At 33.7% G+C, this 23,600-nt stretch overlaps 1 protein-coding gene and 1 long non-coding RNA gene across 9 annotated transcripts in view; one reads left to right on the top strand and one right to left on the bottom strand.

Annotated features, from left to right (window-relative positions):
* Positions 1 to 370: 370 nt before the first annotated feature.
* On the top strand, positions 371 to 7,222 carry LOC140444733 (uncharacterized). The gene is made up of 3 exons (XR_011951328.1): positions 371 to 438; positions 5,389 to 5,493; positions 7,175 to 7,222. It is a non-coding gene; the product is annotated as an uncharacterized lncRNA (long non-coding RNA).
* A 7,204-nt stretch (positions 7,223 to 14,426) lies between these two features.
* Positions 14,427 to 23,600, bottom strand: part of Atpalpha (sodium/potassium-transporting ATPase subunit alpha) — a 202,484-nt gene continuing 193,310 nt past the window's right edge. For all 8 annotated transcript variants that reach the window (XM_072534182.1, XM_072534179.1, XM_072534178.1 and 5 more), the window contains one exon: positions 14,427 to 19,307. In XM_072534182.1, coding sequence (XP_072390283.1) covers positions 19,187 to 19,307 — 121 coding nt within the window. In that variant the 3' untranslated portion in view covers positions 14,427 to 19,186. The remainder of the gene's footprint in view (positions 19,308 to 23,600) is intronic.

The following is a 23,600-nucleotide window of genomic DNA, read 5'->3' as shown; positions in this document are numbered from 1 at the left end:
ATCGAGTAAACTATCTTCCAATAAATTCCCAGGAACACGATATACGTCTAAATTGTCAATATAAATAAGAATAAAATTAAATTAAATAAAAAAGAATTTTATGTATTGCCGTGCCGAGTAATAAACCAAAATAATTTGTTTAATTTGTATTTTGAGAACGATTCCCGAAGTGGAAGGAAATCGAAACGTAAAAATAAATGTATTTTAAAATAAAATTGTAGTTAATTCCCATTAAAGAGAATAAATAACTTACTAATCCTGCTTAGTACATGTTATTTTTCTCCAGTAATTTTTTTCATTTATAATTTTAGATTAATTATAATTTTATACATTTTTAGAAATGTTGTCCTTATAAATAAACACTTTGGATTTGTATTCTTAATCGAGTTTACTATAAAATCGTTCCATATCTCGCAAGTATTGTTCAAAATGCATTCGGTAAGTCATTTAATTTATATTAATAAAGTTATTCAATGGAAACAAGTTGTTAGGGTTATCGTGTAATCGCAACTTAGTTTTTGGCGGCAGTATTTTTTAAGAATTCTGTCTGTGTCTGTAATTAGAATTTGAAGATGCTCCAACTGGAAAAGTTGTGAAAAACACAGAATAAATTTCAGATCAAAAAATCCATCTTACAGGTTCATATCTTTCAATAGTTTATCCGAATAGCAGTAAAATGGTTTTCAATTAAATTTCCTATCAAAAATTGCTTAAGCATTAGTAAACAAATTGTCTTTAGAGCAGGGGTTCTCTGGGCAACAGCGTACCAACTGAAGGCATTTAAAGATTTAGGCGTACCACCATCATCAAGGGGTCTGGTTGTAAATTGGAAGAAAATCCTCCTTATCCTATTTTGTTTATAAACACATTTTCTATCAGATACCTACATGTCTATTATTAATTTTATTATTAATAAATAAATAACAAAACTTTGTATTTAATTATTCATTTACTTTTCCATTAGTTTTTTTTATAACATAAGACAAAAAAAGAAAAATAAAACAATTATGTACATTTTTATTTAATACTCATATCTATACAAAAACATATTACACGACTGGTACAACCAAAAAAACAAACATCAACAAAGGTCAATATGAAGTTTGATTAATGCGAAGCATGTTGGTTTTTTGCTTACGCCAGAAATACACATGCCTGTTACTAGCACAATGGCATACCAGTACTAGCAAGCACCAGCTACTGTTCCCAAACTGGCGTTAAAGTGTGTACGTTAACTGGCATGCTATTTCCTGGCATGCTAGCTAATCTCAAAGAATTTGATTTTTCTTGCTAGTAGCATAAGCATGCTGTGAGATGCAAGGAGCATGCCTGGGGAGTGTCACTGGCAAGTGTAAACGCGCGCTACCGCTACGGGCATGCCAGTAGCTAGAAGATAATTGTCAGATTTGTTGTGTTGGTGATAAAAATTAATCGTTTTATTTTTAAACTTGGTAATTTAAAAAATGTTTCGTTGGTGTGATGAAAAAACCATCATATTTATTGCTATAGGTATATAGAGAATTGGAGTGTCTTTTGAATTCTAAATCATCTCTATATAAGAATAAATTAGCCCCTGACAATGCTTACACAAACATTCAACAGGAAATGGGTGAAGGTATTACTGTAAAGGAGATGAAGGCCAAAATAAATAATTGTTCCAAGATTTTGTCACCCAAATTTTTTTTGAGTTCCGCTTCAGATTTATTATTAAATTTATAACAATATCTGTGGCTATTAGAAATATTTGCTTGTTAAATTCATTCCGAATACCTTCCAACTTTGGATCCCCTTTTTTTTCGTTGGAAACTGAAAAACTTTCAATTACAAACAAGTACTTTGGTTTCAGATGAAAACCACTCGATTGTTTACTAGCACTGGCATGTGTAAAAGTCTACCCTGCTTTTTCGCCTTGCCAGTATAGGCGAGCGAGGTACTGGCATGTCAATTACTAGCAAATGTGTTTAACGCTTGCCAGTACTGGCTTATGCCAGCAACTGGTATGCCAGCTACTTTCCCAATTTGCTGGCATGTGTGTACCCTGCTTTATGAGTAAAGAGTCAATCACAGGAGTAATTGGACTTACTTTTATCCTTAAGTCCACTTCAACACTTGTTATTCTGTTTCAATATTTATTCTTTATATACAGCAGGTTAGGCAAAAACCACTCTCATACAAGTAACAAATTGCATAAAAAGCAGCATAGCTTTCCAGAAGTGTGTGAATGATTTCTGTTTAAAAAACATTCTGCAAAAGGATTTCTGATCCAGTCAAGTTTGGAATAAACTTCGAAGATATATTTAATAAAACTTTCTTTAAAGCCTTTCTGACTTTCCAAGTACATATTGATGTCAACAAATACATCTGGCTTTGGAGTTATATCATTTTCTTCCAAAAATATTGACAGTGTAGAAAATACGAAGATATTCTTCTCCAGTATTTGCGAACATAAAAGGACCGACTTTCTCTTGAAAGAATTTATTTTGCCATGGGCTGTGAAGGATGTTCCCTGAAGACTCATGTTCAACGTGTTAAGTCTATCAAAAATGTCACTTTCCACATTCAGTAACTTTCTTTTATTTTTTTTGCTAGTCCTGCGAATTTTCCTTGCATAGCTTAACCATCTGTGGCTTAACTAATACCCTTTGACATAAGTGAACAATTAGTAAAGCGCGGCAGAGGAGGGGATCATCGGCGCTCGGTTAGCGGGACGAGGACACATGACACGTACCACCCGCGTACCATCGACTGGGAACGCCTGGTCTAGAGTTGAGTTTACAACAGAAAATTGAAACAATTGTAAAACTTTAAATTATGTTTATACTACTATGCTCATTGTATACAATTATGTACGTTAGTTAACTCACCTGAGAGGTCCACAAGGAAACAAAGTTCCTGTATTTGGCTGTATACCATATATTAAAAAATTTTGAATAAAATCCTTTATAAAAAGGTATATAAAAAACCCAGTTGGGCTATGTTGCATTGACAAAACGTTTTCGGAATAAATATTCCATCATCAGTGTCCTAAAATAGTATTTAACCACTTAATTAAAAAGAACATGAAATGATTTAAGTTTTGACTAAGGTTAATGTAAAAGTGTGGTTAATACTTACTAGTTAATACATGGATGTAGCCACTAAATATGTGGGTTGGATGAGATTTCGAATATCTCCAGAAAGACTTTCATGGTAGAAAGGGAGTGAAGCATAGTTGGGTTTGGTGGTAAGGTCTCTGGGGAACGCAGTCTCCCGCAGGGTCTTAAGGCGTTTTTTGTGGATGAGTTTGTTGATGATGTTGTGATCATATCCGTTGTTGACTGCTATTTGTCTGAGTATATTTAGTTCTTTTCTGACTGCTCTGTCATAACTTCCGTCTTAACCTGCCAAGATTGTCATTTCAATCAGTTGCTTTGACAAAGTCCTCGTAGACATACCGTCTCAGGACTCGCAACTAATGTAGAGTCATATGTCGCCATGTTACCAATCCAACGGTAACTTTAACATCTTAACTGTAAATTAGACATAATGTAAATCAAATCTTATTTAATAATTTTTAAAGGGTTTTTACCCACATATTTAGTGGCTACATCCATGTATTAACTAGTAAGTATTAACCACACTTTTACATTAACCTTAGTCAAAACTTAAATCATTTCATGTTCTTTTTAATTAAGTGGTTAAATACTATTTTAGGACACTGATGATGGAATATTTATTCCGAAAACGTTTTGTCAATGCAACATAGCCCAACTGGGTTTTTTATATACCTTTTTATAAAGGATTTTATTCAAAATTTCACCTGAGAGGGTTAAAGGTGTGAAGGTCCCGAGGTAACAACAGACAGGCAGACAATGTTCCATTAGGGGAAAATGAAGTATTCTTTATTTAATTAGAGTGTCGCGCACACACACATGTCGTCTGTTAGCCCCAGTTTAGGATACTTTGATCATCTTCGGGTTTTGGTATGTTTAATTTTTCGAGGTGCAGCACGTACTGCAATAGCTCTGGACGATTGTCATGTGATGTTTATTACAGTTTGTATAATAGACTACTATACTATACTATAATCAAACAGTGGTCGTAAGGGTGGAAGATAGTGAGACAATCCAAGTAGAAATTTAAAGAGGATTCATACAAGGATGTTTGCTGTCAGCACAACTAATGTGTACTCCCAACTAATATTTCAGGAGACACTATGGGAAAGAACTGAAGGTGTTGGAGGAAGCATCATTAATAACATAAGATTTGAACACGACACCGCAATCATGGCAGAAAATATAGAAGATTTACAAATTTTTATAGAAATCATTAACCGAGAAAGCAAAAAGATGGGACTAACAATGAATATAGATTAAACCAAATACATGGTGATCTCGAAATCCGCTGTTGATAACATACATATTACATTGGAGGATAAACCGTTAGAGAGGAGTCGACAAGTATGAATAAATCGGAGCAATTATAAACTCACAGTTAGATTAAGATGAGGATATACAGGTCAGAATTGAAATAGCTCGAAGAGGATTTATAAAATACAAGTGAATGTTTACGAATAAGAAATTGAGTATGGTTATCAGATTGAGGTTAGTCGAATGTTATTTGAAATGTGGCTATATAGGCGTATTATTAAAATTCCACGTTCCAAGCGAAGACGAATTGGACAAGTTCCAAGTAATAAGACGAATTGGACATGACAGAAAGCTTCTGAACACAATTAAAATAGGAAAAACATCGTATCTGGGCCACATAATTCAATAAAGAATAGAAGGAAGAAAATGCTTGGCAAAAAAGAACAAATCTTGGCTAAGGAATATCAGAGATTGGCCTAACCTCAGTGTTGAACAGATATTTCACGTTGCAAAAGATAGGGAAGCCAACCTTCTTAGCAGACGGCACAATAAGATGATAGATCTTGGATATATTGAGATTTTGTGCAGAATTTGTTAAATTTTTTGTAATGTGCTGTTTAGTATACTGTTTGTTTCTTTAGTAGTTGGTACCATGGTACAATGAATACACAATGTGTATTCATTGTACCATGGTTGGTACGGTGCTTTTTCAGATTGAGACAGAGAATTAAAAATACAAAAATTTTAGTTAGTAGCGATGTGTTAGTAGTGTGAGATATAAATAAATAATTGTGACTATTTCTTTGGAAGGACATATATCATTATGAAATAAGATTGGGAAATTGCAAAAATCATTTTATGCAAGGTCTATGTAATTTAAAAAGACCCTGAAGATATTATTATAAAACTATTGTAAGAAATCCTTATCATGATTACTATAAAAACTAGGCAACTTGTTTACAGTGATAAAGTTGATATTTATTCAGATCTGATAACACAAACTACGAGTATATTAAATTAGGTAAAATACAATTTTTAGGACTTGCATATTCCGAAGGAATTGGTTTTTGATTTTTTTAAATTTATGATCGTGCTAGTCCAGGGAGTTGTTATATATTTCCAGGCAAACCGAATAATAACAGAGGTAACAAACTATACATTTAATATTTTACATATCGCAGACAACAGTGGGATACAACTGTCTCAATTATTTAAACTGCTTATTACTCACAGTATTCTAGAATCTATTTTAGCCACCATATATATTTTCTTGTTTTTTCAGTCAGATATCCTTGTCATCTATTCGTGTACCTGCCGAATGTGTATTTATAGACTTAAGTACTATGGAAATAAGCAGAAATCAAAGTGGATGGACACCTTAGATATAATGGATATAACACACAGTAGTAAGATGCACGGAATCTTGTCAAAACTCAGCTGTGATCCCACACTGAGACCAGACAACACTATGAACTAACACCTTACCAAAAAGCTGGCAACCTCAATTCTTGGGCAGCCACCAACCCCGAAACTCTAACAATTCTGGAGACAGTTGCAGGATCTTGAAACTTTGGAGAACAGCAAAAATAATAATGGTTATCTTTTAAAGCCGAGTTATCACCCAGACTGGCTCAAAACTGCCGACCAATCTCCCTCATATGTCATCTTTTGTGAATCACAGAAGACTGTTATCAAAATTTTATGATATGCTCAAAGATTACCACCCAATACCACCACCACCACCTTCTTCTTCTTCTTAGTGTGTCAAACCTCTTCTACCTTCAATCTTGCCTTCCACGATAAGCTGTATCAGACTGTGCTTATCATTACGGAACACATGGCCCAGGTATGACGCTTTTCTCCTTTTAACAGTTGTTAACAATTCCATCTCTTTACCCATTCGTCTTAATACCTCTTTGTTGGTCACTCTGTCTGTCCAAGGTATTCTCAGTATGCGTCGATACAGCCACATTTCTAGAGCCGCTAACTTCTTTATAGTTGCTGCTGTTAACGTCCACCCTTCAACTCCGTAAAGGGTGGCGGTTGCTTAAGAGCTTTCTCATTTTGATGAATTTGGATCTTGCTGTTTCAATTCGGATCTTAATCTCTACATCTGGGTCCCACTTATCATTTACTGTATATCCCAGATATTTAAATCGGTGTACTCTTTCAATACGTTCGGCTTCAATATTCAGGTCGATATGTTGAATGTTCTTTTTACTGATCACCATAAATTTAGTTTTCTTTCTATTGATCTTCAGTCCAAATTGGTTGCCAATTGTATTTACTCTATTTAGCATCATCTGTAAATCTTCGATATTATCGGCCAGTATAACAGTATCATCTGCATATCGAAAATTACTTATTGGTACGCCATTAATCTTGATGCCCTCGTTGTACTCTTCCAGTGCCTCTAGAAATATTTGTTCCGTGTACAGGTTGAAAAGCAGTGGCGAAAGAATACAGCCCTGTCTAACCCCTCTCGAAATGGTTACGTTTTCACTCACCATATGTCCATTCTTCATGTGGGCTGTTTGATTCCAATATAGATTTTTTATAATCTGGATGTCTTTAGTGTCAAGTCCTGTAAGATGTAATAGTTCTATGAGTTTGTCATGTTTGATAGTATCGAATGCTTTCTCATAGTCGATAAAACAGGCGTAAACATCTTTCTGTTGAATACCAATCCAAAAAAGTCCTCTCTCTGTCTCTCTCCTAAGCAAAGATCAATTTTACGTACATATAAAGAAAAATCTGATTAAGGAGCGTCTAATGGTACAAGCCAATTTTTTATGGATGCTTATTAGACTTTTATCCGATTTTAGAGCGAAGATTTAGGAGGACAGATATACAAATGTAATTGGATTGAACAACCAGCGGCAATAACCAGAACTTTACTTATAGCGATGATTAGAACAACACGGATATTGAAAATGGAGTGTTACGGGATAGTAATTTTAAGTAATATGTTAACGCTGAAGGTAAATAAATTATATATAAATATTAAAACAAAATATACACGGTTGGCTATGATAATATGAAAACAGAAAACAGGGGGGGGGGCAGAAAACATCAATTTACCAAAAATCTGTAGTGGAAAAAATGTAGTCAAACAAGAAATGTAGGTGAGACAATTTAGCTAATTTAGACATTTTTAATGTGGCTAACAAAAATGTTTTTAGCACTTTTGAACCGCTCTCAAGCGAAAGAACGCTTGAAGCAACCGGCGATTTTAAATCTCAGTTACGTGCATGAAATCAATTTTTTAAATAAAATTTTATCAACTCGACGGTAAAAATTCGATATCTTTTGATCAGAGTGGACTATCGACAAAAATCAAAATTTGTTTTAAAGGTGAAGAGTGCAGCTTTCGTATGCAATTTGCATTTTGGCGCAAAAAGATACCAAATTTTTACCCTCGAGTTAATTTAAATTTTATTTTTAAAAATTGATTTCTCGCGTGTAGTTGACATTTAAAATCGACGGTGGCTTTAAGCGTTGCTTCTGAGAGATCGTTTCATTCTACACAAAAAGTGCTAATTAATACTTTTGTTCAAAATTATCTCAGCTACATTTTTTGTTGGAAACATTTTTTTCTGCGACTTACAGATTTTTGGTAAATCGATGTTTTTCATTACCCTTCCTTTCTCCAACCAAGAGGGATTTTAGGACATCCCGGGGGTAAGAGTAGCAAACTTTTTTGCATTTTTTTGGGGGTAAAATTGACACTCTCAACAAAACTCAGCTTGTTTGTATGATTTTTAGATATAAAATCTCTGACTGGACTATTATAAAACTTTATTAAGACTTTTATCTTTGTTTTTAGGTCTTGCAAGCCGTATACACTTATCTTATATTTAGCAGCACTAAACAGTAAAGTATATATGTTTCTCAAATGTTAATGCATACTGCGTAATATTGCACGAACTTGATTTATGTGTAACTAAAAACCTAAGTAAATTTTCATATTATACAAAACCTGATTTACGAATAAATAAACACTTTACTTTTGCCTTTGATATTCGTTTACTTAAACAGTTTACAAAAAGTAACAAGTTAACGTCCGAAATGGATTCGTTCTAGTCTGTAGAATAGTCCCTTTAGCAAAGGATTCAGTAAGTACAACTGACTATTATCAAGCATTATAATTAAGAAAACTACATAATACAATGTAAGCCTAGACATGAATTCTATAAATTATCAGAAAGCCTTTGATTCTGTCGAAATTTAGAAACGGACAATTCTTAGGGCCCTGGATAATGCCAGAATCGTCTTATCGAGCACATAGAGTAAGTAATACACCAACGTGATACTGTTTCTACTAAGTTGTTTATCTTGGCCTTGGAAGATAAAAGATGATCTTTGGTTTTGCTAGACTTGCGTGAATTATCCCCTACGTTTCTTGTCCTTGTATGAATCGTCCCAGAGTTTTTCATAATTTTACAACATAAGAGCACAAACAAGTTAATTCTTCAAGTGGTTTTCACACTTTATTTATTTCAAAATTTCACCCTGTATTATTCATAGTAGACCCTACATATTCAACAGACAAAAACTTTTACAGGCTATGGTGGAATTTCAAATGCCGCTTCATCTTGTTCAACTAACGGAACTTACACTCACAGGCGTAGAGAGTGTAGTCAGAATCCAAAACGACTTTTCCAGACCCTTCCATTGTAAAAATGGACTGAGACAGGGAGATGGACTGTCGTGTCTCTTAGTTAACCTTGCACTAGAAAAAGTAATTCGAGAGTGCCATATTAATACGAATGGCACCATCTTTAATAAATCTGTACAAGTGGTCGGATATGCAGATGGCATAGACATTATTGCTAGGTCCACGGAATCTCTGATCGAAGCATTTCGATCACTAAGGGCGTCTGCACTTAGAATGGGATTAAAAATAAACGCACAGAAAAGCAAGTATATGTATTGTACTAGATCAGGCAACCAGATACCTAGACTATTAATTGATGATCTGGAACTGGAAGGTGTGGACACCTTTGTCTACCTGGCCTCGCTGCTGACCAAAGACAACAATGTCAGCGAAGAAATTAAAAGAAGAATAGTGCTTGCCAATAAGTGCTATTATGGCTTGAGGAAACATATGGCCCCAAAACTACCCAGAAAAATTAAAGTTACCATATATAAAACACTAATAAGGCCAGTTTTAACATATGGGTCTGAAACGTGGTCACTTACACAGAACGACCAAGAATTGCTTAAACGTTTCGAGAGAAAAATTCTAAGAAAAATATATGGAGGAATCCAAGAACAGGGTTTGTGGGGTAGGCGCTACAACTTTGAGTTATATAGAAGTTTTGAGGAACCTGACGTTGTAAAATATATTAAATTAGCACGCCTTCGATGGGTAGGACATGTAATTAGGCGAGATGAAGATGCAACGATCTGAAAAATTTTCGATCGAAGAGGACCAGTGGGAAGACGAGCCAGAGGAAAACCAAAACTTAGGTATCAAGATAACATAGAGGATGATCTAAAATCCATCGGAGTTAAAGCATGGAGAAGAGTTGCCAGAGACTGGGGCGAATGGAAGATTGTTCTGAAGAAGGTTTTGGCTCATAACGAGCTGTAATGCCACTGATGATGATTATGAGACCCTACATATGATATGGTTCGTTGAGGTCAGGTTTTTAAGCAGGTTTTAAAAGTATCAAAATATACAGGGTGTTTCATTAAAAACATAGCTTATGGACTATACTAAACTTGCCTGAATCACTCTGTACATTTCAATTTACTTTTTTTGACCTGACTCTTTTTGACTTAAATGTAATTATTTTCGTAAACGATACATCGTTGTCCCCAATATCAGTATGGCTTAAAGAACTAAAGGATTACTATCTTCCCTCTTTCGTTTGTTCGATTACACAGACATGAAATTAGCGAGTTTTTTCGATTTGTTGGGCTCGGGAGCCAAAGTTCGCAGGTCTACGCAACTAATTCTCTTTCAAGATCTTCATTGACTTGATAACTAATATTTAATTCAAAGAGTACATAAGAGGCAATTTTTTTGTAGTGCTTTGATTTAGGTTTTCGGGCCTGATCAAAACCAATTTTCGGTTTGAATATTGGATTATTCATTTTCTTCCTTCTATTACTGTCATTGGACATGACAGAAATTAATATACACGCTTTTAATAATTCAAAATTAATATTGCATAATTTTCTTTTTCAAATTCTTGCACTTATGGTTCTTTGCCATCTAAAGGCTTTTTAGTGGATAAAGGGCTCTAAAAATGTAAGTTCTGATTGCCTAAAAGTTAGGCCTATGCAAATTTACTCATCTTCAATTGATTGAGAATAGGAAAAGCAACATTTTTAAGCGCACAAATATCTATTTTCCAGTGACTCTCAATCTAAAAAATCAGAGAACATATCAAAACTTTTCTTCCATATATCAAGGATATCACTGACAAAATAAAGTTCTCAAATCAAAGGGAATAAAAACAATCTTCAGTCCTCACCTTAAACTGTTTTCTCTTGTACGATTCACTAAAGAAGACATTCTATATATGTACATCAGGGATCCCATGAAATTTCTTTTGAACGTTGACCAATTCCAGGTAATTTTTGCCCTGGCCAGTATTATCGTTAAACAGGTCAAGGACATTCATTAAAAATTCGAAACACCCAGAATCACCTTTTTCAACCTAGAATTATCCGAGATGCCACTGAAATCAAAAACCCACCGACTGCTTCAATAAAACGGAGGGCATGGAATTATTATGGATGACTTACATTTAACCTGGAAAGCCAGCAATATAAATTACCGTCCGTTTCTTCCTACAATCCACCTTAGACCGTCGAGAATCTTCATGCTACGTCCCACATAAACATCACGTCAGACAACCAACTCACCATAGGGAGTACATAAGTAGCATCTCAGCATAAACGGCATTATTGCACTGAGACATGAACTTTGTTATAATTAAGTGATCTGAGGAATCAGGAGAAAGAATTCCTAATGAAGACTCCAGAGGGGGAGTTGAAAACTCCATCTACATAAATCTTAACTCTGCTTGGGGGTTACGAGCGCGTGGACCGGGTGGATTGAGTAGCTCAGAAGCCGCGTTCATGCCCACAGTCGGTCCCAAGCCCAGACAAAAGAGGAGGGTTGATGGGCCAGGTTAGCATCCTACCCATTGTAAAAGAAAACAAGGCTCAAAGAACCGATATAAAGCCTCGGAACCAGACGGAACCTAAGATGACGAACTAAGCAACGAAAAAGAAAACGAGAAGGAAAAATAAGCCCACAATCAGATTAGCAGCATGGAACATTACTTTCTTTCTGACTTGATTTTATAGTCACTAATACAAAAATCCACCCAAAGCAGATTATAGATATCCGAACTTTAAACTCATCAGACACAGGGAGTGAACACAAACTAGTACTAGCAAAAATAAGAATGAAAATAACACCAAAAAATTTTCTACAGGAAATCACCGAGCAAAAATTCAATGTAAAACCACTGTGTGGACTCTACAAGAGAGATGTACCAAAGAAAACTAGCACAGAAGATACAGCTGAAACAAATAGACGACATCGAAGATATAAAGGCGAGCTGGGAGAAAATTAAAAACAATATTGAATAAGCACCAACAGAAGCTCTAGGAAAATGCAAAGTAATACTCAACAAAAGAAACCACAACAATAAACCATGGTTCAGAAAAGAAATAAAAGAGAAATGTAAAGAGAAGCGAGAGGCCTACACGAAGTACAAAACATCAAATAATCCAGAATCCCGAGACACCTGTAGAAGAATACGAAATGAAACAAAAGAGTTGTTAAGAAGAACAAAAAATGAACACTGGGAACAGTTTACAAAAAGGATGGAAAATGAATTCTACGATTCAGAGAAATTCATAAGAAACCAACGGAAAGAAATGGCAGAATTGAAGGAATACGATAACATACCAGCAAACGAATGGCAAAGATACCTGACGGAACTGTCTAAAGGAAAGGAAAATAATAAACAACACAATATCGTACCTGAATTAAGACACGAAATAGAAATCAGTTTTCAGGAAGTAGAGTTTTCCATAAATTCACTCAAAACTAGAAAGTCACCAGGACCAGACGGAACAAGCAGCGAGCTTCTAAAAGACGGAGGAGAGAGTATAACCTTAGAGATGACAAAAGTTATACAAAAACTAATATTGTACTACAAGATACCAGACGCATGAAGAAACAGCATAATGATACCAATGTTCAAGAAAGGAGATAAAGAAGATCACAACAATTATAGAGGTATAAATCTACTGGACACCGCACTTAAGCTTACCACAAAAGTCCTAACCAACAAAATCAATAAACTAACAACTTTATCAGATTTAGATCCGGAAGATCCTGCGTAGACGAAGTATTTGTACTACGACAAATCACAGAAAAGGCCATCGAGTACAATTAACCAGCATATCTATGTTTTATAGACTTGACAAAGGCTTTCGATCGCATCCAAGTCGAAGACGTCTTACACCTACTGCATAAAAGAAACATACCAATCAATATTATACAAACCATCGAAAACATATACTTCGATAATCGAATACAGGCAAAGATAAATGGAAAACTAACACAGTGTATACCAGTACAAAGTGGAGTCAGACAGGGTGACTCCTTAAGCCCACTTTTCCTTAAAATAATAATGGACGAAATAATACAAGCAGTACGTAAAGGTCATGGTTACAGAATGGAAAACAAAAGAAATCCAAATATTAGGTCATGCAGACGACGCCGCATTAATCGCTGAGACAGAAGGCGAGCTCCAAACTTTAAGACAGCTTGAATACAACAGCCAAGAAATACAATATGATAATATCAGCAGAAAAAACCAAATGTAAATCTAAATACCCACTACGATGTAAAATCTAAATTGATGGGAAAATAATAAACCAGGAAGCAAGGTTATATATCTGGGAATAGATATAACTAGTTACGGAGATGTTGAAGAAGGAGTACCACAGCAAAGCTTAAAAGCAAGTAAAGCGGCGGGATCTCTTAATGACACAATCTGGAAGAACAAACACCTAAGACAAGAGACAAAAACAAGAATCTATAAAGCAGCAATTAGACCTATATTAACATACACGGCAGAGACAAGACTTGACACATCTAAAACGAGACGATAGAGATGAAACAACAGAGATGAAAATATTCCAACAAATATCAGGGAAAAGTTTGTTGGATAGGGAGAGAAGCGAAAACATAAGAGCATGCAATATAGAAGATCTAAATGGATGGGTGACAAAACGGAAACAGGAGTGGAACGAAAACATTAGTAGAATGGAAGAGGATAAGGATAGTACGAATAGCATGAGATAAGTCCCCAAATGGACGAAGAAGTATTGGCAGACCAAGAAAAGGATGGTGCGATAATGTAAACAATTTAATAGGCTAATATTGAAGTAGAAACAGGCTTTAAAGCCTACATACAAGAAGGAAGAAGAACTATAAATCTTAGTATTTGTCAATTGTCATCAAAATTTACTTTGTTGCTTAACATATCTTTCAAAGTGTGTACTTACTTTAAAATGTGTTTTATTATCGGTCCAAAAACAAATTACTCGCAACAATTGTTGCAACAATAGCATCTTCATTATTGGGACAAAACATTTTTTGAATAAAACAACATTTTTTTAGTCTGTTTTCTTTCTTGGAGTTTTAAGTCTCAGTGTGTTTTTCTTCTGAGTCTTATCCACCTTGCCAGTAATGTGGGATCCGTACCACATTCGAACTTCTTCTTCTTTGAGTGCCTCTCCTATCGGAGATTGGATATCATTAGGGAGATTTTAATTTTATTTACTGCTGTTTTGAATAATTCGTTAGTGGTACAGCAAACCACCCTTTTAAATTTCTCATCCAGGAAATTCTTTTACGGTCTGGATTTCTGCGTCGTTGGATTTTTCCCTGCATTATATTTTGTAGGAATGTGTACTTTTGTCCTCTCATCAAGTGGCCTAAGTTATCAAGTTTTCTCTTTTTTATATTCTTTATATTCATTCGAACTAAATCTCTCTAAATCGAACGTTTCGTAAGGTTATAAATAAAATATCGTCTATACTATCATTCATTTTATTAAAACCCAAATGTATACAGCTCCATCACTTACTAAAACATGAATGTGAAAAGAACACAAGCAAAAAATAATTAAGTGATTCACTTAAAACTATTTACAGTCAGATAACAATACCGTGGTCCACCGGTCTTTAGACCAGAGCGTGACGCATGAAAAAATAAAACTCTACAAAAGCAGACCTTCATCAGGGCGCGTTCCGAGTATTATTTGAAACGACGAACCCTCGCAGTGGGTAAAAATGATGAAAGTATATATACAAAACGAAGTATGGAAACCGAGCACTACCTGCTGCATGAGAAGGTGCTCACTGAACCATGCCATTTTCATTTTGAAATCCACAAAAATACTTTTACATAGAAGGTTATTATAATATCTATCTTAAAATTTGTAATCCTAGTTTAGTTATATTTTCAAAATATTTTATTTAACAATAGATCTATAGGTTGTTACATTATGAAAATGGCAGTTTTATACATCCTCAAACTTTAAAATCAAAATCGCTTTACGAAATTATAACGAAACTATAGATCCCTGAAAAAAAAACCGTTTCGTTTACCCTAATGTAAAGTTCATTTTATAATTAAACTAGGTAGTATCTGTTATGAGAGTTAGTTTAGATGGTGGGGTAAGATAAACAAGCCTGCCACACATTTTAGTCTAACTTTAGATAACAGATAGTAAGAATCCAGAAGAAACGTGTACTCATAAAGTAATTAGTAGTTTTAGACTTCCATAAAATGCAACACCACAAATGATTCGTATTTGTCGTGCCAGGTGTAGCAGTGATTTATTGATAAGCAACCAACTTCATATCGATGTGCGCGTAGTCTGTCAAAACAAGACTCTAAGTCAAGATGTGGTCCAATTGAAAGGTTTAAATTTGTTATTCTCCAGTAGGATCGAGTTCCACTCCAATATTCTATTAAATGCATGTGTAGATAGATTTTTACAAAGTTGGTGCAACCGAGTAAAAATATAAAAACATCCACATTGATTCCTAGACCTAACTTGATTATGAGATATAGTGTTAGACAGCTGTTAAATGCAAATACGACAAACAATAGTTACTACCTGCCAGACAGAAATAGAACGCAACCAATCTGAAGGCAAGACTGTGCTGTAGATGTCAAAGTTTATTATTTTCCAACAATATGGTACTCTATCGTCATTATGTGCGTCCTTTTATACATCTATAACTGTAACACCATAAACATTTATAGGTAACAATCTTCACAGTTTTTAATGCGCGCGCAGCCTGTCAAAAAAACAGTAATATATACTTCAAGATGTAGCTGCTTCAATGGACTGTGCTGTAGTTTAGTGTGAACAAAAATTTGTTTATTTTCCAACAGGATGATGCTCCAACACAATAAGCTCGTAAATGTGTATGTAGATATATTTTTCCAGAGCTATACCTGCAGGTAAGACAACAAAAATGTTGACTTCCTCCTTAGATTATGTCAAAAAATATTTAAAATGTTTCATAAACGATATGATGACAATTACAAAACGACCAATCAACTTTCAACAATAAAAAACTATGAAAACACATAGACAGTGTTCAAACATTTGTAGTTTAATTATAAAACGGATCTTAGGCCAAATAAATATTTTTAAACATAGTAACGCCGAATATTTGGTTGACTCAGATCCTTCTTTGCATTAGGGTTCAAAAATATTGTCACGTCATCTCCTCCGATAAATAAACTTCCGCAATAAGTCGACTATGGAGTCGTTGAGGGATATACGTACGAAAACAGATAATTAGATATAGAGATATTCAGTCAACTTGATAGAAAAGAGTCGGTGATGCGTCTCTAAACTGTGAGAAAATTTTCTATTTAAATAGCGTTACAAGTCCCGCCTAGTGGTCAAAATAATCAAGACTGCATGTCAGCTGTCATGCCAAAAATGGCGTCAGCAGTGGGGCTAGTACTCGTATTGAGATACAAGTTGTCTCACTGTTTAGCGATCCATTACCTACTGAAGAGCGATAACTTAGATGAGTTTTGTGGCTAGGTTGTACGGAACAATATATAAATAAAGAGTTTAACGATAATAAAGTGTTATAAATAATATTTAATAATACTATATAGTCGTACAGATAGATGGGTGAATGTACTGTGGTACCGATGGTTTAACTGTCTTGCTTATCGCTAGTAGCGGCTCAGTACACATGCCTGAGAATGAAACGGAAGAATTTAATGTACATCTATGCTGACGTTTATAACTTTTATAGAAATCCGTTTAATATTGGTACTTGTATATTCAGTAGAGCAATATAGTAGTATTAAATATATGGTTTAAGTATTAACGTTATAAATATTTTTGTTCAAAATCAACTCTTTAGTAACGTAAAGACTTTTAAAGAAGGGATTATAAGAGCACTCTACATGTAACTGTAGTTTTGAATGTAATGTTTACAATTGTGAGAATTATAGTCATGTTGTGTATTGAGCACGACCTGGTTGACACTTAATACGAATAACAACACAGTTACAATCTAGCTAACCTAAGTGTTCAAAGCCTAAATAGTACTAAAAATTCTCTTTCTTCACGAAGTCGACGAACAACGCGTAGCGCCTCAGTGGCATACCCTAACAGGCAACGAAATCGGCAGGCCACCGAGGCACCACGCCGCTTTTATTCCGCAATTGGGTTTAAAAAACGATCGAATCATGGAATTTCGACTACCAATGTTAAAAGAGAGTTAAGTAATTCCAATTTTTTTTATAAAAGCGAAGTGGGACAAACGTAACAAACTTCTGGAGTATTGTTTCAGGTAAAAACGATTAACGGTTGGTATTTGTTTGTTTGTTTTCGATTTAATAGTAAAGAAGTTTTCTTAAAATGTTGTTCACTTCTTATTATAAGTTAGATATAACGTCTTTGTCAGTTTAGAAATGTTAGATTTGTTTTTGATTAATACTTTCAACCTCCTTCTTTTTGTGTTAAAATATTGTTTTTTTTTATTAGTTTTTGTGATACAAGCGTATCATAATCAATCACTTTTAGTTCCTTAGTTTTAAGTTTTTTGTTTTACTTTCTTGGATCTGTTCTGTCGACAAGACATTACATGATCACTACATAACTCTGCATTCTTTCAAAAAGGTATGACTCAAAATAGTCCTCGAACAAAATTTTTGTCTAGCTTAAACTTGTGGCGTCGTACAGTCAATGCTATTTAATTGATTCTTCATTTTTAAGAACCAATTCAAAGTATTAAGATGCCCACATCAAGAAGAGTGTATTTTATGATGGTGGAGTATGCAAATGTTGTCCAGATCAATGGATACAGAATTTCCAAACAGCAGAAACGATTGAAAAACAATATTGCCCTCAACGATTAGTATATAGAGAGAAAAATGAAGATGAATTTTCATATATTATTTTACAGACTTATCTGATGTTTTGTGTTCCGGTTTTCTTGGAAAATCAATGCGATATTTAAGTAATGCTATCACCTATAATTTTATCTTTTCTCCAGACCTCACACCGTTAGATCTGCCTTTATAGAAGGAATTAGATCTGTCTTTATGAAAGGAGTTAAATATACTTTTGGTCACTGCTTTTTTTAAAACACTAAAACTATCCGTCGTAAAAGAAGTTTCCGATATCGTTAGCACTTGTAAAAAAATAAAAAAAAATCCAAACATTTCACATTATATTAATTGTTTCTATGTATAATACTCCTGATGTTGTTATCGTCCTCCACACTCATCTTGCATATAACTCAATATTTTTTATATATTTTGATTAATTATTACTTTAGTTTAAATATTTTAGAGAGCTCTTAGAGAGATATTTAAAATCTATAAAAAATCAACTTATTAAAAATATATTTTTTCATTTGTTTATGGCACTTAATCGAAATTGTATGATTAGAACAAGAAAAAAGTCGAGTTTAAAGTTGTTTTGGGATGTTAATGGTAAAAAACATGATACCGAAAGGATTTTTTAGAATATAGAAAAGAGTTCTTATAACAGAACCGAATATCTGGATATAAAAACGTCAGATCTTATCCGCGAATGATACTAGAACGGTTTTTGGTTATCGATATTACATAATTAGACCAATGTTATTAAACCCATTCGATTATACATGATTTTCATTAAAAATAGACTCTTCTCCTTTGCTGATAACCAGAAAAATAATGACAATATCCTCACACAGCTTATATCAGCTTATATAACAACTTTTCCTAAGTATACAATAAAAACAGTACGGATACCTCATTAGTTTTCGGTTAAAGTGTTCAATGAAGGTCATTTTAAAAAGAAAAACATATAATTCCTACTCTGTACGACAAACAGCACTAAGGCAACTGTAGTCCTCAAATAATGGAATGTATAATACCGCTTCTGCGACTAAAACGTCTTCATCAGACAGTGTTTTATTGTTATTGGTTGTGGTTCATACTTTTTCTTGTCACATGACCTATTTTGTAATTTGTTACGAAATTAATTAGATTAATAAATAGCTAAAGCGTACACGAATAACTCGGATGGACATCGAAGCCGGTCCTGTACGCCTGACTTAACTATATCAAACTGCAGAAAGCAGCAAATTTACTATAGTAGCAACAGTTTGTACAATTATCGATAGGTAAAGACTTCGTTATCTTTTACATTTTCCCTCTCCACGTTGATACTGGTTTGCTATTATGTTTCACGAAGTCTTCCCTATCGAAGCTGTGCTTTCACAGCATCCACTGAGTGGCAGTACTCTGATATTAATACTTAATAATAGGTTTCTTGTTCTAACCAGCCGCCTGGACAACGTCGTAGATAAAATCGTCGGACTTCGTCGTATATGAAGATGGACAACATGAAGGGAATGGCTGGCAACCACCAAACGAACCTAAAAATAATTAACAATTAATGTTATTATCACTCTAAATGTTTATTCGACTAGTAAAAAGTATTTATAGCTCTCCTCATAACCCTTTTGCTCAAATATGTAGTAACAAAAACATTATGGGTCAATGAGAAAATCATCGGATTGCATTTACCACGTATATTCAGGATGATTATTTATGTACAGATATAAATAAACTTTGAAAAATTAAAGGCAAATATCGAGCACAATTTGAATAATCAAATCTTGCCCAAGTACTTTCGCTTTCTACAGCATCATCAGGGGCATTTCGTCAAATTTGGGCTATCCAGCAAGTGCAGAATGTAATAAACATGAAATTAAACATAAATTGTATATAACACTACACTAAAACAAGGACAAACAGTTTAAAATTATTTAAAATTATTCTACGCTACATTCTTGTCGGCAACAGGAGAGAGAATGGATTCCCACTGGGCCATATAGATGGATTGTATCCATTGTCTAGACTTTCTAAAGGGAAGGACACTTTATAAGATGATTGCTTATCAGTAGACTTCGGCAAATATGCATATTGCATATTTTGCATATTGTGCATATTTTATGCAAATATTTCATATTTTGGCATATTTGTATAAAAGTTTGCATAAAGTGCATAAAAGTTCAGATTTTTATACTGTATTTGAAAATTTTTAAACATACCAATTTATTTCAATTCTTGTATAAAATTTTGTAGTCATTTTAATCAAGAAATGATCTAAGTACGTAATCTCTACAGGTACAAAACATTTACAATTTCAAAGAAGATCAATTTAAGTAGCCCTCAACATTCTTAGAAAGTCTCGGTCACTGAGGCATTCAGTTATTGGATAATCGCTAAGGGTTCGCTCATTTGCATTTTATGATCTAATCCCCAAATCTATCTACAATTTATTGTATCTTAACAGCAGGTAAACGGCTAATAGTTTTGTTCCTAATTTAGGGATTTTCCAAAATCTCCCAGTTTATTGAATTAGGTACCTAAACATTTCTAATTTGATGCTCAGATTTGTAAATCATTTTTGTTTTGATATTCAAAGCGTAAACACTCGTTGTGCGTAACAAAAAGGAAGATTGTGATTTTATAATGCCTAAAACAACCAGTGCTTCAACTTGGATTAAACCTTATAAAGAGCTGTCTATGGATATGGGAAAAATCTACTGTTCAGTCTGTGGCAAAATTGTAAGTATCTAATATTTTCTATTAAATATCTAATATTTCATACATACAGGGTGTTCCCAAATGACACAACGTTTGACTGTAGATACTTCTCGAAAAATTGAACAAAACGATATAGTTAATGAGGGGTCAAACTTATTTACTTTTCGAGATACAGTGTGTTAAAATTTAAAAAAATTAAATTCTTTTAGTTAATAACAACAATAACTTTAAAACCAATAAACGTATTTACTTTAAATTTAGTACTCGTAGGTTGTTTTTAAATGAAAAATAGCTTCCTTTAGTGAGAAAAAATTGTCCATGGTACAATACAATGGTGTGTATTTAGAAAAATTTTTCACCTTTACTTTTTTTTATGAAGTCAGCTATTCTAAAACACAATTATTTTTATTGTAATTGAATTAACAAAAAAAAAACTTTTGTTGAATTTTAAAATAAGTTATATGATGTACTAATGGTTAGTAACAAAAACTAATTTGTGGATTAATACTGCATTTAAAACACTTAGCGAGTGTTTTTTTTTCCAAACCAGTTATTTGATTAACCAAAAACACCTTGTATATTTTTATATTTTAAAGGTTGGGTTAAAATAAAGGTTTTTATTTTTATTTATAGATAGCATGTGAGAAGGAATTTCAGATAGAGCAACATGTGAGAACTGCTTCACACATTGCAAAAAAAGGAAAAATAGGAGGAAAACATCAAACTTCAATGGCTAAATGTTTCCAATCTACTTCAAAAAAATTAGATGAGCAAGAAACTTTTAATGAAGACTTGTGTCGCGCAGTAGTGTCTGCAAACATACCGCTTTCAAAATTAGCAAATGTAAATTTTAGTTCGTTTCTAAAAAAATATTGCAAACTTGATGTTCCAAGTGATCGGTCTCTAAGAAGAAATAATGTGAACGGGCTATACTAGTCGGTGTTAATTAATATTAAGGAAGAATTTGCAGATAATTATTTTTACATATCTGTAGACGAAACCACTGATTCCTCAGGAAAGTATATTGCTCATTTATTGATTGGTGTTCTTAAAGAAGATACCTTACCAAAATCTCATCTTATTTCATGCCAGCAACTTGAGAAAACAAATGCTTTAACAATTTCGCGTTTAATACAAGAAACATTAGCAACTTTTTTTCTTCCGACAACTATTCCTTCTAATAAATTACTGCTTATTTTATCGGATGCTGCTCCTTATATGGTGAAAGCAGGACAAAATTTAAAAATATTTTTCCCAGATTTAATACATGTTACTTGTGTAGCGCATGGATTAAACAGAGTTGCAGAGGAAATACGAAAAAAGTTTCCTCTTGTAAATACCATGATATCCAGTGTCAAAAAAGTATTTCTTAAATCTCCTATAAGAATTCAACTTTATAAAGAAATGCTACCTAATATTCCTCTTCCACCACAACCTATTTTAACGCGATAGGGAACATGGTTAGAAGCAGCTAATTTTTATGCAGATCATTTTGTTAAAATAAAGAACATAATTGATACGTTAACAGATGAAAGTTCCCAATCTCTTTTGGATTCTAAACAAACTTTTCAGAGTAACTTGCTTCAACAAGAACTTTCATTTATAAAATCAAATTTTAGTTTTGTTCAAAAAACAATTACTCAGTTAGAATCACCAAAACTGTCATTGTTCGAAAGTACAGCATTAATAAAAGAATTTGCGTCATGTTGTCGGAACGTTAGAGGTAATATTGGAAAAGATATTTTAAAAAAATTTGAAGCTACTATGGAAAAAAATAAAGGTTACCATATTCTTTCTGAAGTAGTCAGTGTTCTAGCTGGAAATATTTCGGAAACAATTAATTTAGAACCAAATGTTTTGGTTAGTTTGAAAAATGCTCCCGTTACATCAGTTGATGTTGAACCAAGTTTTTCCATATATAAATATATGTACTCAGACAGAAGCCACAAGTTTTCGTTAGAAAATTTTGAACACCACTTGGTCATTTATTGTTACCATAATTCTAAATAAGTTTATTCATACTTAAAAATGATGTAGTTACTTAAAATAAATGTAAATCTTAATGAATAGTAGGAAATATTTAGTTATGTACACATTTTTTTTTAAATAAAATTGTTACTATTTTACGATTTTTTTATTTATTTGTATGCATATTTTGTAAAATATTTGCATATTTTCGGGTAAACACGTGCATATTTATGCGCATATTTTCTACATTTTTATTTGCATATTTGCCGAAGTCGACTTATCAGTTATATTCCATTCCTCACAATCAAAACATATTTCAGGCGCCGTTTCTTTTAAAAAACCCTTCAAATTATTTGAATTCATATCGGCACCGACACGTAAAATGTGCAGATGCCCCCGTCGAGGGAGTGTATTAAAATTAGAAGAAATTTTGCTACCGAAAATCGGTTTGTAGTATTTATTTATTTTATTTTGTGTCGGAAAATTCCTTTCGGAATCTCCTACCGGTTTTGTATTTGAACCAATATTTTGTTCAGTAGGTTTTTGTTCAGGTTCATTAGCCGACACAATGTTTTGCTCGTTTATTTTTTATTTACTTTTTCTAGAATTTGTATTTGTTCTTCATGTTTTAATAGAATCTGATATTTTACTGGTAAATGGCGGTACATGTTGCAAAATTGAATTAGTATTTTGTAGTTTTAACACTACTACTACTACTACTAAGGGTTTCCACAGTTTTCACTGTCTTCCTTCACTCAACCGTTTTCTCCAATTTTCCCTGTCATTCCAGTCTCCATCTCGTAGGGTTCTTTTCTCCATAGCCTCGTCGATTTCATCTCTGAATGACCTTCGGGGTCTTCCTCTCTTTCTTCTTCCAATCGGGCTCCATTCTGTGATTTTGTTTATCCAGCGTCCTCTGTCCGCTCTTCTGACGTGGCCGTACCAGGATAGTCTCTTCTCCTCTATATAGTCGATTATGTCTGATTGCACTCCCATTCTCCGCTTAATCTCTGCGTTTTCAATTCTGTCTCTTTTTGTAAGTCTACAGCTTCTCCTCAGGAACTCCATTTCTACTGCTCTTATTCTACCTCTATTTCTCTTGTTTATTGTCCAGTTTTCGGACCCATATGTCAGGATACTTCTTGTCA

Source organism: Diabrotica undecimpunctata, chromosome 6, assembly GCF_040954645.1.
Source record: "Diabrotica undecimpunctata isolate CICGRU chromosome 6, icDiaUnde3, whole genome shotgun sequence".
Taxonomy (NCBI): domain Eukaryota; kingdom Metazoa; phylum Arthropoda; class Insecta; order Coleoptera; family Chrysomelidae; genus Diabrotica; species Diabrotica undecimpunctata.
This window is presented reverse-complemented; position numbering and strand designations above follow the sequence as displayed.